General features: G+C 52.1%; 7 protein-coding genes across 7 annotated transcripts; 6 read left to right on the forward strand and 1 right to left on the reverse strand.

The window, feature by feature from the left end:
• Positions 1-1,120: 1,120 nt before the first annotated feature.
• On the forward strand, positions 1,121-1,888 carry SMAC4_09120 (uncharacterized protein; the record flags this gene model as incomplete). The annotated part of the gene is made up of 1 exon (XM_003345031.1): positions 1,121-1,888. The coding sequence occupies one exon, from the start codon at positions 1,121-1,123 to the stop codon at positions 1,886-1,888; it is 768 nt and encodes a 255-aa protein (XP_003345079.1).
• A 1,183-nt stretch (positions 1,889-3,071) lies between these two features.
• Positions 3,072-3,482, forward strand: SMAC4_09119 (uncharacterized protein; the record flags this gene model as incomplete). The annotated part of the gene is made up of 1 exon (XM_003345030.1): positions 3,072-3,482. One exon carries the CDS (start codon positions 3,072-3,074, stop codon positions 3,480-3,482), a length of 411 nt encoding a protein of 136 aa, XP_003345078.1.
• A 2,006-nt stretch (positions 3,483-5,488) lies between these two features.
• On the forward strand, positions 5,489-6,535 carry SMAC4_09118 (uncharacterized protein). Its single transcript, XM_003345029.3, has one exon. The coding sequence runs from the start codon at positions 5,785-5,787 to the stop codon at positions 6,334-6,336; it is 552 nt and encodes a 183-aa protein (XP_003345077.1). The 5' UTR covers positions 5,489-5,784; the 3' UTR covers positions 6,337-6,535.
• A 1,128-nt stretch (positions 6,536-7,663) lies between these two features.
• On the forward strand, positions 7,664-8,062 carry SMAC4_09117 (uncharacterized protein; the record flags this gene model as incomplete). Its single annotated transcript, XM_003345028.1, has 1 exon — positions 7,664-8,062. One exon carries the CDS (start codon positions 7,664-7,666, stop codon positions 8,060-8,062), a length of 399 nt encoding a protein of 132 aa, XP_003345076.1.
• Positions 8,063-8,369: 307 nt separating this feature from the next.
• SMAC4_09116 (uncharacterized protein) lies at positions 8,370-9,597 on the reverse strand. The gene is made up of 2 exons (XM_066090894.1): positions 9,253-9,597; positions 8,370-9,039 (listed from the first exon to the last, which is right to left on the reverse strand). The coding sequence occupies exons 1-2, from the start codon at positions 9,579-9,581 to the stop codon at positions 8,841-8,843; spliced, it is 528 nt and encodes a 175-aa protein (XP_065945458.1). The 5' UTR covers positions 9,582-9,597; the 3' UTR covers positions 8,370-8,840.
• A 262-nt stretch (positions 9,598-9,859) lies between these two features.
• On the forward strand, positions 9,860-11,893 carry SMAC4_09115 (uncharacterized protein; the record flags this gene model as incomplete). The annotated part of the gene is made up of 3 exons (XM_003345026.2): positions 9,860-10,740; positions 10,870-10,948; positions 11,029-11,893. The coding sequence occupies exons 1-3, from the start codon at positions 10,593-10,595 to the stop codon at positions 11,891-11,893; spliced, it is 1,092 nt and encodes a 363-aa protein (XP_003345074.1). The 5' UTR covers positions 9,860-10,592.
• A 1,180-nt stretch (positions 11,894-13,073) lies between these two features.
• Positions 13,074-15,374, forward strand: SMAC4_09114 (uncharacterized protein; the record flags this gene model as incomplete). Its single annotated transcript, XM_024655990.2, has 2 exons — positions 13,074-13,293; positions 13,463-15,374. 2 exons carry the CDS (start codon positions 13,074-13,076, stop codon positions 14,299-14,301), a joined length of 1,059 nt encoding a protein of 352 aa, XP_024511770.1. The 3' UTR covers positions 14,302-15,374.
• Positions 15,375-16,770: the final 1,396 nt, after the last annotated feature.

Genomic DNA, 16,770 nt, shown 5'->3' on the forward strand with positions numbered 1-16,770 from the left:
AGCCAACAACACAACTGCCGCCTGCACTGCCTCCACGCTAGGCCGCGCTAGCCAGACTAGGAAGGAAGAGCGTTGGAGGAAACTATTTAGGAAGATCCACATGTAAGCACAATAGTGTGCACTAGATAGATGCCTTGTGGCATAAGAAGGCCAGGAAGCCCAGCCTGGATGGAAAGGCTTCAGAGGATTCAACAAGGCCTTCGGGACCAAAGTAGTTTATCAGCTGAATTGAACTACTGTTCCAAGCCCAGAATACTGCCCTAGTCACAACCCGCGAACGATTGCACCTATACCGCTGGACCATGATGTTGCACTTTTGAGGTATCGGAGTGTTTAGAGATGAGCAGATGAAGTGGAAAAAACATTGGGAATTAGACGGTATGGGATCATGTGAGGTAGATGGACCACGGTGTAGCCTGTTTGAGGGAAGGATGAATCAAGAGGATCTAGAGCGCGACTCCCCTTTGCCATGCGCTTTTCCAGATCCATGAGTGTCCGCAACGGAACTTAGCGTGTGAGCGCCAAAATGCGGCTCGTTGGCCGTTGGTCGTGGACAATAAGCTTCGTTGGTGAAAGATGGTGGTTCCATGGGAACCTTGGCGTTATCACCCGCTTTGAAAGATGCCCCTGTTGGTTTGATGAAAGCTTGAATGGTGAGCCGGAAATAGCAAATGTTGCACCAACGGTACTTTGGGATCATTGACTTGCAAGTGAGGGTGCTGAGGGCAGAAAAGGTTGAAGAAGTCCCCGCGCTAGACGCAATCTACTGCGGTTCCACCACTTTGTCAAAACTGGTACTCCTCTTCATATATCGCATTCTATACTTTCGCCGCGCGCTTAGCTAGATCGTCTACTTCTGTGTTCCTGGCTTAGTTTCTGAGTCTTGCAGTGCAAGCCATACATCCAACGGTCATGTTCCAACGAGGTTATAAGCAAGAGCCGGCTCCTGCCAAGGGGTTAGTCCGGAAGTTTGACATCATGCCCCACAAAGTCATTCTCTCTGGCAGAGCAATAGCTACCACCATCTTTCAGAAAGGCAAGAACGCACTCGTTTCTATCGTCGAAGTCGCACCTACCGCGCCAACTCCAACTGAAGACAAATCATCAACGTCCTGTCAAAATGCACTACGCGCTTCTCCTCTCGTTTCTGACGTCTGGCCTCCTCGGCCTGCCTTTTGGCGCCGCCGCTCCGCTTCCATCATCGCCTTCCTTGAGCCTGAAGGAGCTCAACTCGAAGCCTCTCCACTTGGAACGGGAGCTCCCAAGCCGGACCTCAAGTTTGACTCCAAGCCAAACGCTTCATTCTCCGTTGTCCAAGCGGAGCGTCTTGTTCAATCTAGCTGTGGTGTCGGCCATCGCTACGGCCCCCATGAATCCATCGGGGGCGAAGAAACGGGAAGACCATCTCCCAGTCGAAGCTTCACCGAACCCAGCCAAGACATCAGAGGCTATGCCCCGCCTGACCGGGAGACAGCAAGAAGGTTCAGCCGTCGAAGAGAGATCTCCGAACACGCCAGACGAAGAGCCGGCGGCATGGTCCGGCCTCGACAGGCGAAGTTCTGATATCGAAAACGCCGAAAACCATGATTCAACCGCTGTGGTGCGCGCCAATACCCCCGGCATTCCTGACTCAGCTAAAGACCCGGACTACAACAGGGACAACGGGTATTGGTCGCACATGACAGCCGAGACCAACGCCTTGATTGGGGTGAGTGCCGGTTTTCTTGCCTGCCTTCTCTGTGTTGCAGCCTTCATTCAGTGCAGAGGCGGCAAGCACCGTTGGGAAAACCTTATCTGCGGATATGAATCCAGAGCGCAAGATTGGAAGGAAAGGAATGACAAAATCAAGGCGGAGCTTGCAGTGCGTAGGGCAGCTCCGCCCCAGTAGATGTAGGGCTGGTCCGTTGGAGATATCCATACGATGGAAGGGTCCCCGATGGTACAGGACATCTATGACTGGTATTGGTAGAGAGAGAAAGCCGGACTGTATCTGGCGTGGTTGATGTGGGAGAAGAGGTGTTGGTGCTTATTTGTGGCTTGGAGAGGAAAGAGCAGTTAGTAATAGGAACAGATTGGATTGAGTGATGGATGGTCATGGAGTTACCGTTGAGATTGATACTTTGGCTTGGAGGGATATAATGCATACCGTTTAACACCAAGCCCATGCACACTGGTGTAGGGACAGCGCTACCCTTATCCAGGAATCCAACAACGTCGAGCTCAGTTATGGCTCCCCGGCAAACTTCTACTGACGACGGCCTTCATGTTCCCGTATCCATCAGAAGCGAAGCTTTTTTGGATGTGGGCAGGGACAGAAAACACAGCAAACTGCGCAGTTACAGAAGGCCTGCTGACCCGAACCGTAAGATACGCTTTCCTGTACCAGCCGTACTAGTGATTATCATGTTTGGCGGCCTTGGGCTGTGTTTACTTGTTGCTGGTCTTTGTCATCTCCTCATAAGGCGTGGGCAGAAGAAGGCTGCGGCGCAGGGCAAGAATGATGCGGTGGCCAGCTCAGGTTGATGACAATCTTCAGCGATTTACACGGATGGGACTGGTAATATCACGGAATTTGGTTGTGTTTTGGTCTATTGGGCGCAGGGTGTATCGAGTATAGGTTGTTTTTGTTGGCAGTTGGTTAACAGCACAGCGCTCCGCATGCTTTGTTGGACAGTTGGTGAACCAAGGGCGCGTAATGTGGAAGAGAAAGCAGAAGCAGAATACAGTAGATAGACAGGGACTAATGCCACTTCTCTCACGGCGCCTATTTCTTTGAGCCGTCCTAGAATCGAATTCCTCATCTTGGCTTGAGTTTTGTCGCGCGGTAATGCACTCACTTTAGACTGATAGGTTAACGCTCAAATGCGAGCTGTTTGTTTTTCCGACTGTAAACACTCAGATTCGAGCGCTTCGAGGGTTATAAGTAGTCTGGATGAATCTGGTACTCTCTGGTCTCATTTCCGCATCAAGTCCATTATATCATCACTACTTGCACTTGCAAGGAACCAAGAAGCAACCCACAAAGACAGTGTTCTACTTCAACGGAGACACTCAGCTCCATCCTTGTCACAATGCGCGTTTTCTCCGCAGTACCTCTCTTGACATGCGCATTTCTTCACTTCTGTGCTGGAATCGCCTTGCCAAAAATTCCGACGCCTGCGACGTCAGCCCTCATCCTGAGGGAGCCCGTCCACTCGGAACACGAGTCCTACTTCAGCACATCTCCAAGCATCATGTCGCCTTCCAATAATCCAACTTCTGCATCTCTGAGGAAGAAGGACCAAGAAGTCCCGAACGACGAGTCACACCGGAGGCCACACGAGGCGTGGCCTACACTTGCCGAGGATATTCCTCAGACGCCTTCAAGGAGATCCAACGACGAGGGTGGAAATCCTCCGTTTGAGAGAGATTCTCCCATCCCCGGTCCTACGGAAAGAGGGTTGACAAGTCCTACAGCGTGGAAGCTGGAAAAAAAACAGTGAAGATGGAGCGAAAATGGAGAAGGAAAATGGTGATGGACTTGGCAATTTCGAAATTCTAGGAATAGCCTGTGGTGTCAGTGTACTGATACTAATCGGTGGTTACTTTCTTCATAGAAAATGGCGCGTTCGCTAGGGGGTGGACATCCATGTGAACGGGCTTGATCTTCTTCTGTGATGGGGACAGGGTACAATTTAGTTTCGGTGCCGGGTTTGATACGGTGTCCTTTGGTTTGAACATCGGTTATGATCGTGACGGGACTGGATCATGTCGAGGGTCGAGGTCTTTGTTCATTGGAAAAAGGACGCGATAAATGCGGGATCGGTAGAACGATGCAGGCTTTTGTGGCTTGGGACAAGGCTAGAACGGATGATGAAACGTGATTCATTCCTATGTTTTCTATCACCGTCGTTAACGTTTCCAAAACTTTGAATGCCTTCCGCCGAGCCGGTGTATGTCTTTGCAGGTCCGTGGAGGGTGGCGTCAAGGAACCGATTACTGGCGCCCAAGTGACCGGAAGAAGTGTAAAAACCCATTTTTGTGCAACAAAGAACTTGGCCCCCAGATGTCCTGTTCCTTACCACGAGGGGAGCAATATAAGCAACCAGACAGGAGCACTCACCTCTGGATGACCCTTGGCCATGCAGCCACGATTCTCACCATTTCACCTAACACCATGCATATCAATCTCTGCTGTTGGCGTTATTGCAGCTGCTCCAAGCATGGGCCCTGCAAGAAATCCCCTGCGGCGGCTATAATGCGAAGAAACCAAGAAGCAGCAAGAAAGGCGCGCCGACTCGGGAAAGGAGCTAAGGTCAACGAGGTCTTCGGGGACGCAATGGCGCAGGAATATGAAAACCGCAAGTACCATTACAAGGCGGGGCGCGCAGGAACGGCACACCGCCAGGGCACAACTGGCCAGAGGCCTGAGCCAAATCTTTACACCCTTTTCCCCAAGCCCAAAGGACCCCTCAGACCTCCACCACGACACCCCATTGGAGCCAGACTGGCAGCGATTGCGCCCATGCCCATGGTCGTCAATGTCGGATCCGTACCCAAGCACGCCAAAAAAGGTAAACCCGTGGCTGTGGCTGGAAGCAGGTACGGAAGCATATACAGCGGTAACGGTCGGAAATCAGGCCGCAAGTCTTCCCCCACTCTTGGAAATTTCTTCTGACTCAGGAAAAGTCCGCGATTCCTCATAGTCGGTCGGCCTCCGACTGGTCGTACTAACGCAGGCATCTGGATCGCGCTCAGCGTGTGCTGCGCGGTTCTTGGTTTGCTAGACGCAGGCGGGTTGCTGGCAAAGGAGAGCGCAAACCCGTTGTGTGGGTGACAATACGAAGGGTGGAGGCAGGTTGGTCAAGGTGGTCAGAAGGGAAAGAGAAAGAGAAAGAAGAACGGCATAGGAAGAGATGTTATTGGTAGTGGTAGCATTGGATGACAAAGACTTGCAGCTGGCTGGTCTGTGCGCGGGGCGGGCCACCCGATCAACAGCATTGTTGAACGCAAGGGAGGCCTTCTGTTTGTAGCGTATTAGTAGTGCAATAACATTTCCACCACCGTTTCCGGTCCTGAATTGTTAAGTACACCATAGAGAATAACCCCGCTGATTCTTACCATGCTCATTTTCCATGGCTGAGGCACGCCTGCCCATAGCGCCGACAGCTGCGTGTGTCTCTAAACAGGCAAGTGACATGAGGTTCGGTCCCGGAAAAATAATGGAGTCCGGCTCACGACAATGCCCTCATTCTTGCCGTATCTTTTTTTACCTGTAGCCGCTTTTTCCACGCCACACATTATCCTTCACCAATTGCCAACAATGACCGGCCGCCTTGGACATTGTTCCGGCATGCTGAAACATTCCGCCATCCTCAAATAATCACCACGACCGACGCCGGCCACGCGTTCAAAGGGATACAAACTTGGAACCGACCAAGCTTTGTATCCATGGACTTGCCATATTGACATCCTGAAAGGCAAAATGGTTGACCATGCCGTCTGATGGCAGGAAATTCTTCTCTTTGCAGCCCTCAAACGTACTCTAAGTTGCTGAGCATCGCTGACTGAAAAGACAGCAGACCAATAAGACCCGGTGCTTGTTCATGAGGCGGCCCATACACGGCACACTCAACGGGCACATCCATAAGATCTCGGTGGCAGCATTCACCCTCGAGAACCCGATGGTCCCAAATGTAGACCATCCGATTCAACCACTCAAGGTTCAATCGAGGACTTCCTGGTGATTTCCTTCAGCAACCTTCAGAAGAGCTGGTCTCCTACAGTCCTACGCAGCCCCCCACAATGCGAACGCACTTTTTCCTTCGCTTCACGCTTGGCCTTCTCGCTAGCACCTCGGCCGCCATCCTCATACCACGAGGAGCGAATGGGACTCTGCAAGACCGCACGACAATCTACTTCCCCGGTCCTATCCCCGGCCATAGCAATACGCGGACCATCCATGACGACCTGCAAGTCGCCGCCAAACTAGCCTCACGCTCCTCCTCCGATAACACCAACTCCATCACCACCGGCGAGCTGCCGGCCAGCGAGGAAGGAACAGATGAGAATAGTATGAACGACGGGAAGAACTCCTCCAAGAGGGCTCTGGTACCATCGACGGCACCAAAGGGCGACGAAAAGGTTAAGAAGAAGAAGTCAACGGATGATCTCTGGCCCAAAGTGGGTGCGGTTGCAGGAGCGGTGGTTGTTCTTGTCTGTATAGTCGTAGGGTACAAGGTCCACAAGAAGGGACACCAGAAAGAGATGGGAAGAATGAAAAGAGGAAAGCAGGAGAAGAAGAAGTGGTATGGAAGCAGCGAGTACCGAGCGAGAAGAACGACTGTGCATGGGTGAAGTCGTGAATAGGGGAACGTGGTATCGCGGGAAGTAGCATTTGTTCTCTGGTTACTGTACAGGATAAGTTAGTTTGTAGTGACATGGAAGATTCGGCTACTGAGCCGGTACTGGTACCTGGACAGGTCACCTAGAGCCCGAAGATAGTACAACATACAATCCCATTCATACGGTGCTAAAATGATGTAGCAAGTGAAATCGTGTGATGCTAAATGATCTTTACAACAAAAGGGGTAGGGGAAAACAGAGGCAAATCCGGGATAATGACCGATAATGCACGCGTGGAACTAAGGCCGAGAGGTCTCAACAGCAGACGTTACCAGTTACCACTGTCGACAATAACTCTTCAAGACCATGCTTATTGACTGCGTAACTTTTGGCGGTATTGGTTCCGACAGTAGTTCAGTAAGGGAACCTCTTCTATCTCTCACCCAAGGCGTTTCTTCCACCAAGAGAAGGATTCCGTCACTGGGCAACTGCAAGAACAAACACGCCCTTGAACCTTAGGTCAAAGGTCACATCCTCATCTCCAATCGAACATGCGGAAACCGTCTGAGGCTAGACACGTCCGTGATGCTCATCACGTCTACCTTCTTCCATCCCATCTCATCATCATTTCGCCAATATACACAATAGCGAAACAAGTGGTTGAACACGTGGAATAGGGATAAGATAATCTTGCGACCAGCGGGCGAGCCGAACGTCTGCCTGCCGTGCTAGGCCCCCTCTGTAACTCTCCAGCAAACTGATACCAGCCCTAGCTGGCTTTTCCTCTCTCGTTTGTAGCTTCTTCTTCTTCCCAACCACAACAACTTTTCTCTCGCCTTCTTCTATTTCTATGGTCCAGGATCAAGAGGAGCATGTCTTCCGTCAAAAGGTCTACCAAAACAACTCAAGTCGTTACCGCAAAAGGCCATCTCCTCTTAGCGCAATCCAGATCGCGATGGAATCCGAAAGAACTCCCGTTGCAAGTGTCGCCGACAGCGACAAGCTCCAAGACCCGAAGACACGTTGATCGTCCCCCACAAATTGTGATCAAAAACCTTCGTTTGAACCTCACTCTAAGGTTAGTCGGAATTCAAGATCCCAAAGCCTCAGAAAACAGTTGCCACGTGGCACAGACCCTCTGCCTCCACTCCCGTCTGGTACTTAAGAAAGACTTGAGCGAGAGCAAGACCAAGAGCTAACTTGCAACCCAAATAAACAGCTCAGCCATCGTTCAGAAGCAGATCAAGTGATTAACTGAAAGCCAGTCATCTGACAGCCCGTCGCGCTGCTCATAACCACACAACAAACTCAAACCATTGCGCCTCAAGTCATTTTCACAATGAGCCCTCCCGTCCTTCACTTCCTCCTTTGCGCCACGCTTTACGCGCTCCTGGAGTTCTCGACAGCGTCTAGCGAGACTCAACTTGCCAGCACCCCGTCTCCCACAAGCAGCGCCAACGATACTGGCGGCGGCGGCGACAATACTGGCGGTGGCGGCGACGATACTTCCGATGGCCTAGCAGTCGCCAGCGGAAACAAAAAGCCGAGTGCGGAGGCTATTGCAGTCTTTATTGTGGTCGCGAGTATGGTGACTGGGCTTTGCTGGGTGGTTGGTGAAGTGGTCATGTGCGAGGTTCGTCGTTATCGCAGGGAGAGGGCGGAGCATCAGCGCCAGGAGGGCCCGGAGGAGATTGAGATGACGGATATGGCGAATACTGACAGGAGGGCCTCGATCTAAGGATAGTAAGTGGCGGAAGGAAAGAGCGAAGGATGAATGGAGGTGGGAAATTGGCAGCGGAGTGGAGAGATCGATGTCTGGAAGGCGCAATGGAGGTAGGGCATGCTGTGATTTCTCTTCCAAATTATCAACTCCTCGCCCGAGAATCAAGCCCTGTCAGTGAAGAAGGTAGAGGGAGGAAGCAAGCGGTTCTGGTCTTCACAGTTCGTCTATATCACTGGATATCAACTCTATGGTACTGACTCACTGATAGAGTAGAGTCGGCAGACGACGCCAAGAAGTCCATACCTAGGTACAAATACAATGGCTTCCTCCTCGAATGTAGCAGTAGCATCAGCTCAGTGAAGTGAAGGCGAGGAGAGTAGTATAACGCACTTACGAACAGCCAAAATGACGCTTCTCCTTAGTTTGCTTCACCACCTTATGGTCCTTTGCCTTCCTCTTGGACTGTCGACCGCCTACCCTCAACAACAAGACCCGCACAGCGCTAGAGATAAGTCAAATCAAGCCAAGTTGGGGGTGCGATCTGACTTGGCTTGACCATATTTGAGGTTAACCATAACTTGACTTGACTTGACTTGATTTGACTCGACGATATTTATCGCTCCTTATCGGCCAATTTTGACCTAAGGATTTTAGTGGGGCTATCTTTCAGGGGTGAAAATGAAGTGTTTTTATACCTTAAACCCTAACTCTAGGATTTTGCCGGGATGCCAAGAAGGCGGGCAAGTTGCCAAGTCAAATTGAGATGCCAACTTATTTACTTACTGGTTTATATTTACTTGTATTTGTCATGAATATTTGACTTATCTCTAGCGCTGGACCCGCACCAGCCCAAAGTCCATGATCCACCACCGGTTGATGTTGATGGCGCGGGCGATGATGGTGACGGAGGTGACGGAGGTGGACTCAGTTTCGGAGAGAAGATAGGCCTCATATGTGGTGTCGGCACGATAGCTTGCTTGCTGCTTTGGGGCCTGTACGAGTTGTGTTGTTGCGGAATAAGCAGGGGCAGGAGGATGAGGGCAAGGGGGAATCACGGGGAGGAGCATGAGATGAGGGGCAGCAGAAGAATTGGTAGGTAAAGAAAAGGAGGAAACGGCAATTCTTGCTGTGTTGCATGGGAGATTTGGAAGGAAAGACTTCGAGGCATGGAAGGAACTGAAGAGAAGGGATATGGTGCATTTTACCTGTAGGAGCCGGTAGCGATTGCGTCATCGATGATCAGGAAGCCACCACTGTGACTCCCAAAACTGCTGTTCGCCTCTTTGCACCTGCCAAAAGCTGTAATGCTGGTTGAAGTGATTTGACTGGGAAAAGCACAAGGAAGGGAAGGAACGTTGTCATTGACATTTGATGTTTGGAGTGTCTGATGCGGGGCAAGAGCGGCCATGTAAGTGATAAGAAGAGGAGCAGCTACTGATAAGCTCATAGCAACTGTGATTGGCCGGATAAGCCTTTCCAAAGCCCTTATCGCACATCCTGGCTCCATTTGGACATGTCCAGGCAATTTTGGCATCGCCTGTTTGTCCTCATAAACTTTCTCCGAAACACCTGAATCTGGCAAACAACATCGCCTCCTGTGTTGTCCATTTTGCATTCCATAGTTCTTAAATCGACCAATGACCTCTATTGCCGATTTCATTACCTTTCTTCTACTCTATTTCCTGCATACGCTTGACCACGACTCCTAGCATGTTGACGCCCTGCCACCCTGCCACCGAGGTTTCTCGCCTTCTCAATACCGTATTGCTGCCTCCAACTCATCAACGATGACAGCGACTTCCTTCGGACCAATGGTTGGAGTACTCAAGGCGCGCATACGCAGAGATGTGTCGCGAGCATGACTGTGGCTACGAGCTGTCACGCCTGAGGGACTCGATCACAAACCAGGCCCCGGGTGGCGCCCGCGGCGAGTCCACCATGTGGTTCAACAACCGCTGCTTTGCATACACCAACAATACTCAACCTAATGGCGGGAGAGCCAGCACGAGAAAAGCCAAACCACAAATTCAAGAACAGGTGTTTGCCCAAGCATGAAGCAGGCGACTTGTGAAAACATGTCTGTTCTTATTAGGTTTCTTCCCTTGCTTCAGTCAAGCAAACACTACGGGCCGTGGGCCTTTATACCAGAAGGCAACGACATGCCGCAATGGAACCACAGCACGAGGTACAATTGCTTCAACGTGTCGCGACCTGAAAGTGGGCTACCAGCCCAAACAGACCAAAAGACCACAGCTGAGACAGGCCCCGATAACTTGTCGGTTTCGTCTTACCTTCTGTCTACAAGCACACCATTGTTTGAATGAGAGAAAGAGCATGGTCGTGTATTCAGGTTCTGGTTGACCCTCCAACTTTCCCCGACTGCGCGCTGCGTTTTTCTCACCCCTCTTTGAACTGCTGTCTTCCACCGACTTCGTCCCTTTTTCGGTCCATTCCAAGCTACCGTTCGACTTGACATCCTCTATCAGCTTCAAAATCCAACCTTCCAACATTTCCTCTGTTGATAACTGTCAGTGAAAACATCACGATGGTCCAAAGAGTCACTGGGTTGGCCCCGCACCGTCGTGTTCAGAAGGCACTGGTGGGATACTTGATAATGATCAGCTCAGCAGCCGGCCAGACAACTACCTTTGACCCTGCGTTCCAGGGCATCTACTTTGCCGAAAACCGTGATAGTAAGATCTTTCATGGAAAATGACAGGTTATTCTCGTATTGACTTTGTGTAATTCAGCCTCTTCGTTTGGTTGCGGGCCAAGCGCAACCTTCGACACCTGGAGATCTTTCGCGTATTGTTGCCCGATAGGAAACCCCGACTGCAACTTCTTCACGGAATGTGTTGGCAACACGCTGTCTCTGAGGTATGGTGGTGGCACTTCAGTATGGTATGTAGAATCTTTTGGCGAACTGTGGCCCTTCTCGAACCGATCAACCGGCATGCTGACACTGCGGTCCTTGGTCGCAGTCCTTCTGACTATCCGAACTGCGTCACCGTTACCATTTTCGACAAATTCCCCGAAGCAACTACCAAATGGAGAGAAATAGGTTGCGGAGTCACAGGTTACGCCGTTCACTCGTTATACCGCGAGATAGCTACGTCAACTAGCTCAGCCAGCTCAACCTCCAGCACGACTTCCAGCACGACTTCCAGCACTCCACAACCGCCCACTCCAGCGTCCTCGGCCTCCATCACGGAGCCGTCAATCACATCCTCCGCGGCCACGACAGCTACCGCTACCGCTACCGCAGACCCACAGCCTTCTACTCCCTCACAATCCAAAGCCTGGATGGCTGGAACCATCGTCGGAGCCATGGCCGTCTTGCTGTTATGCGGCGGTTTATTTGCTTTGTGGTGGCGGCGGAAGAATCAGAAGGAACATGCAAGGCTCGAAAAAGACAGCTTGAACGTAAAGAGCGACGATATGACACCCAGCGGAAGTCCGACCACGATGGTCCAGACAAGATACGAAGGGGACCATATGGAGGAACAAGGTCAGATGGGCAACCCATTGCCTGAGCTTTATACACCACATCCGCTATCACCGTCGACTCTATACTCGTCGTACTATCCGCCTTCGACTCCATCGCAATACGGCCCATACCCCTATCACTCGGTGCTTTCGGGACCTGGAACCCCATCGACTATGTCCGGCTGGCAAGGGCACGGCCTATCACCACCGCCGGCGGTTTTGGAGCTGCACTCGGAGAGTTCAGCGAATGCGGCGATGCGGTATCAGAATGGTTCACGGGTTATTGCGGAGATACCGACTCCTGATCAACGGGCTATGGAGAGGCAGGCGAAGCAGGATATTACTGTTGAGGCCCCGTGAGGTACGTGGAAGAAACATTCCGTGGTGCAATCGGCGGCTCCGGGAATCTCATCCAACTGCTACTGTGCGAACTCTCTCAGCTTTCCAACACGCCCTCGGCTAGTGGCATGATTGCAAGACAGACATCTCTAACCAAGATGGGCTGGTAGGGGCCTCCCGGGGAGTTGGGCAAGCAGGCTGATATGTGAACCCGTGAAGTCACATTGCCTGTTGGAGTGAAGTGTGGCCGGGAATGATATAATGTTATCACCATTTCCTTCCTTTGGTCGTTGCGCAGTGCCACGCGGTGGGCCGATGAGTACGACGGAACGGTAAAAACGAATGATTGGCGGCGGAAGGAGGGCCTGATATTCTCTTCGCACCGAGAAGAGTCCAACCGACGTTCGACATACTGTGCCAGATGCACCACTAGTCCACCATCCAATTCGGCCAGCAAGTTTTAGTCCGTGATGAATCCTGCATGGCCTTCCAAGCTTTCCAGGTACTCTGTTGTGTCACCTTGCTCCTACTCTGGAGCTTATCGGCTGGCTACATCGTCGAGCTACGCTGCCTTGCACTTTTACGGCTGGCTACACCACCAGTCTATGCTGCCTTGAACTCTCAGTCCTGGATTCCGTCAAAGTTGCAAGGCTTGTGGCATTTTTTTCCTTCGGAATATGTACTGCTCGTCACCATGAAGTCCAGACACATTGACACGCACCAGGCCGCCGATCAGTCGGCCATAAGGGTCTAGCGAAGATTTTCGCATTGCATTCTCATGCAGTTGGTGGTCATTAGGAATTCGTATGGTCCTCACTTGTTGGGAATGGCGGGCCATTATGGAGCGATGTAACTCCCCATTACATATGCGGTTGCCACGCGGGTACGCGACCGATCCAGCCACGAGTCAGCCCAAGTGACGGGAATTTTTACAGAAATTTCGCACGGAAAGAAGGGCAGAAGGGTATGAAGGGACATTTATTATAAGGCGAGTGACCCTGCTCTGGCGGCCGGGACCGCATCGCTCTGTTTTCTACCGCCACGCTTTCTGGTGCTCTTCTACATGTTGAGTGTCGCTTCGTCGGTGCTGGCTTTTGTTGGATCTTAAACCACCTCCTTTCCTCGTTCATCCTCTTCTTTCGTCACTGCGACAATCGACTTCCCAGCAAGAGTACAAAGGGGCCTACACAGAATTCCGATAATGAAGCCACGGCTCCCTTTCATACCACTTCTCATTTCGCTGGTCCTATTGATCAGTCCCGTAGTCGGAGTGGTCATATTCCCGCAGGAATACCCCAGTGGCGGTTGGCGGACTGTCTACCTCGAAGATGAGATCTGGGTAGTCTTCAAGAATGAGAAACCGACGAACGATATTTCAGTTATCTGTGGGGACACTAATAGCAGGGAAAACGACGAGACGGGTAAGCTCCTTCCATTCCTTCATTCCTTCCCTGTCACGTTGCCTACCTCTAAGTAAATTAGCTTTGAGGTATTGCAACCCGCCATCCGCAGCTGTAGTGCTTAGAGGTACCTTCCATTTGCTCCAAGTCTTCAAATTACTCTAACCGACTTGCTGTAATCTTATTTTAGTTGACGAAGTAACGGGCGTTCCCGGTCCCAATGGATCGTACCCGATCGTGATTCACGGTATAAACAGGATCAGAGGGACTTACTTCTGCCGATTTCGAGTTAATATGAATGGCGCAGGTTACGCGTGGGTTTCTGTAGCGCGACGCGAGACTCCCAAAACTTTTCTACCCGACCCATGGATGACTAGTAGCGAGTCGTCCGGCGCCGACCCCGTACCAGTCACTGTCTCTGCCGGTACATCAACGACATTGTCTCAAATCACATCATCTGTTGCATTGTCTTCGTCGCTAGAATTATCTCTACCCCTCCTATCTACCACCACCACCACCAATGATCCTGCCGCGAGTACAGCCGCAACTCCGTCCGCGGCGGCATCCAGTCCTCCCGCTCCCTCCTCGACGGGCTTGGGACCAGAAACCAGTGGCGAACCGGCAAACTCCAAGCCAGAAAGCGGCAAAGGAGGAAGTCTAAGCAGCGGCGCCATAGCCGGAATTAGCGTCGGGTCCGCAGTCGCCGTGCTCGGCGTTGCCGGCCTCTGTCTCTTCTTTTTCCTTCGGGGAAGGAAGCAAGGACTGGCCGCTCGGGACGCCGCCGCCGCAGCTGCCGGAGAGTCAGGGTCCGGAGAAGGTACATCAGGGGCAGGAGAAGGAGGAGAAGGAGAACAAGGGACGGGGGCTGCTGCGCAGCATGGCAACGAGCTGTATGGCTCATCAGAAATCAAGGAGAAGCCAGTAGAGTTGCATAGCCAGAGCCCATCACAGGAATTGGGGTCGGGAGTAACGAGGTATGAGATGGGCGGAGGAGGGCACCGGTGGCACGATAGAGTTGAGCTGCCATGAATGGGAAATTTCCGGCAGGCCCAGGGGGGCTGCGCTGGTGAAGCACAGCGAGAAAAGTAGTACCGGGGGGAGTGTTGGTTGCGCTGCCCTCGCTGGTGTGGGTGAAGTTACGCCAATTAGGACGGTGAAGTACGGTTATGTTATTGGAGGTCACATTGTAGGGTGTGGCGAAGGGGGGTTGATGTCGAGGGGATCAACGGTGGTGGTGCCCTTGACATGGATCGCATCATGGCGGGCGGCAATAATATTGGGTGTAGGGTTGGGAGTGGAGGGGGCGAGGATGAGGTTACGGCTGTGCTGGATCCGAGGACAAGCAGCACGGAGGAGAGGGAGAAAACGAGGGATGAAGGGCGGCGCATTTTACTGGTGTTAGTTAAGTATATTGTGGGTGGTTTGGCTTGTGATAGGGATGTTGAAAGAGGATGTAGTGTAGTGGCTTCCTGCTTGGCTTTTGCCACGAGTTTGCGTGGATCCATGATAATATCTGCCTGGAGGGTGGAATGGTCGGGAACTGGCAAGTGAATTTTATACGCTCTGGAGGAAGGGCTGGGTGCTTTGTTTATATCCCTGCCACATCCTCAGGGACATGGGAAGCACAGAGTGTTACGCTGGCGTGAATGCGTCTAGTCCGTCATTACGGATCCCCCAAACCGTGCCATCTTCCTTTTCATTTCACGACCCAGGTCATCAGCATCAGACCATTCCTGTTATGCGACAGACAGCCTATGTCCTCCTTCACTGACACTGAACAATGATGCAGACATGATGCAGTCTGCCAAGGATAATAAAGTATTTAACTTTTACACTACCTCTATACATCAAGACATATATCGTCCTCAAAGTCAATGACTCAATCCCCGATGCTGCGTTATTAACCATCCTTAGGCACTCTCATGTTCCACGCTCAATGACAAGCTAAATCTCTACCAACTCCTTGCCTTCCATGCCCGTGAAGATCACCACAGATATCTTACATGTACACTAAGAAGACAAACAACCACCCGGCATCCATCACCTACCTCTAGGAGCCAATCCAATCAGGTACAAGTTCCAGATCAGACATCTCCTGCTCCCTCGCCACACCCCCAATCTCCTCGTTCAACATGAGCCGGAAGGATTCTATCCCTCTCATGCATAGCCTGACATGTTCCATTCGCTGGTTAAAAACTCCAGTGCCTCCCTTTCGCAAATCTAGAAGTGCCTAGAGGTACCCGCATCATCATCCGCCAGCCTACACTAGGCCCAATAGCGCCGGCACCTCCGAGGATTCCAACGGACTTTCACTTCACCGGGCACCCAGCTCCCTGATGCGGTAGAGGTAGAGGTACGCCATCCAAACAATTGCCCGCATGATCGGCGAGATGTGTGTCTGACTCTGACCGAACGATGCCACGGCCGATGGTTCAGTCCGCGGTTGATGCACGCGGTGCCAGCGCTCATGGGAGTCTGTGACGAAGATCTGAATCATTGCGCCTGCTTCTGATCCCGGTTGGTGATGCTCCATGAATGGAGCTGAAGGGCCGCAAAAACAGACCAGACTGCGCCAAGGCACCGGCTTCCGCTTGGGCCGACGGCTGGACGAGTAGTTCTTGGTGTATTGTAGGACCAGATCTTGACACCAGACTCAAAGCCCGACTTGGGCTCCAACCTCAAGGGCATCACAGCAGGAGGAGGAGCAGCAGCAGCCGAACCAGTAGGGTGTGGTGGATTGGTTGTTCATGCCGGTCTAGGCCCAAGGATTTCGAATGACGACGCCATAACCGCCGGTAGTGCTTTGCGAAGGCATCCTCCTCCCGCACCCTTTGCCCCTGCCCCTCCAGCCACGGCTGCTGCACCCCCTCCATTAGTGCTGCTGTGCCCATTACCTTCTCCAGTACCTCCATTGCTGCCGTGACCTCCGTGGCTGTGACCTCCATGGCCGTGGGCATGGCGTTGAGTATTCTCATTTTCATCTTCGCCGTCCACATCGGTCAACTCGCCGCTACCTGTGTCGGAGTCTTGATCTGAGACCGGGGATAGCACTGGCGGATTTCGGGCTCTCAGCAATGGCATGGGGAGTGTGGTGGCGTGTGAAGATGGTTGTGCTAAGCCGCACGTGATGGCGAATGCTAATGCTGATGCTGATGTTGAAGCTGTGGATGAGCCCACGAGGGCGACGGTGAGGACAGTTGTCGGACTCATTATGTCTGGTTTTGGTGGTTGTGATGACTTGGTGCTGATGAAGTTATTGGAATGGAGCGGCGGAGTGGTGTAACCGTCGGTTTTATATTGCGGAAACAAAGCTTGGATGTCGTAGCTTCGATGATGGGGGCCACATCGGTGCGTCATGAGGCTCACGCATGTCCTCGTTGAGATGCGTCGCCAGAGTCCCTGGTCAGAGAATTGGAGTGGAGTGATTTTGGTGCGAGAAGGTAACCGCAATAAAGGATTCTGTCCCGATAGATGATGGCCCCGAGGCCGGCCGGCAAC

Source organism: Sordaria macrospora, chromosome 1, assembly GCF_033870435.1.
Source record: "Sordaria macrospora chromosome 1, complete sequence".
Lineage (NCBI taxonomy): Eukaryota > Fungi > Ascomycota > Sordariomycetes > Sordariales > Sordariaceae > Sordaria > Sordaria macrospora.

Coding starts and splice junctions, on each gene's coding strand:
- SMAC4_09118 (XM_003345029.3), top strand. CDS start 5,785: ATGCGAACGCACTTTTTCCTTCGCTTCACGCTTGGCCTTCTCGCTAGC.
- SMAC4_09116 (XM_066090894.1), bottom strand. CDS start 9,581: ATGCCAAAATTGCCTGGACATGTCCAAATGGAGCCAGGATGTGCGATA. Junction 9,040..9,252: donor ATCGCTACCGGCTCCTACAG/GTAAAATGCACC, acceptor CAACTCGTACAG/GCCCCAAAGCAGCAAGCAAG.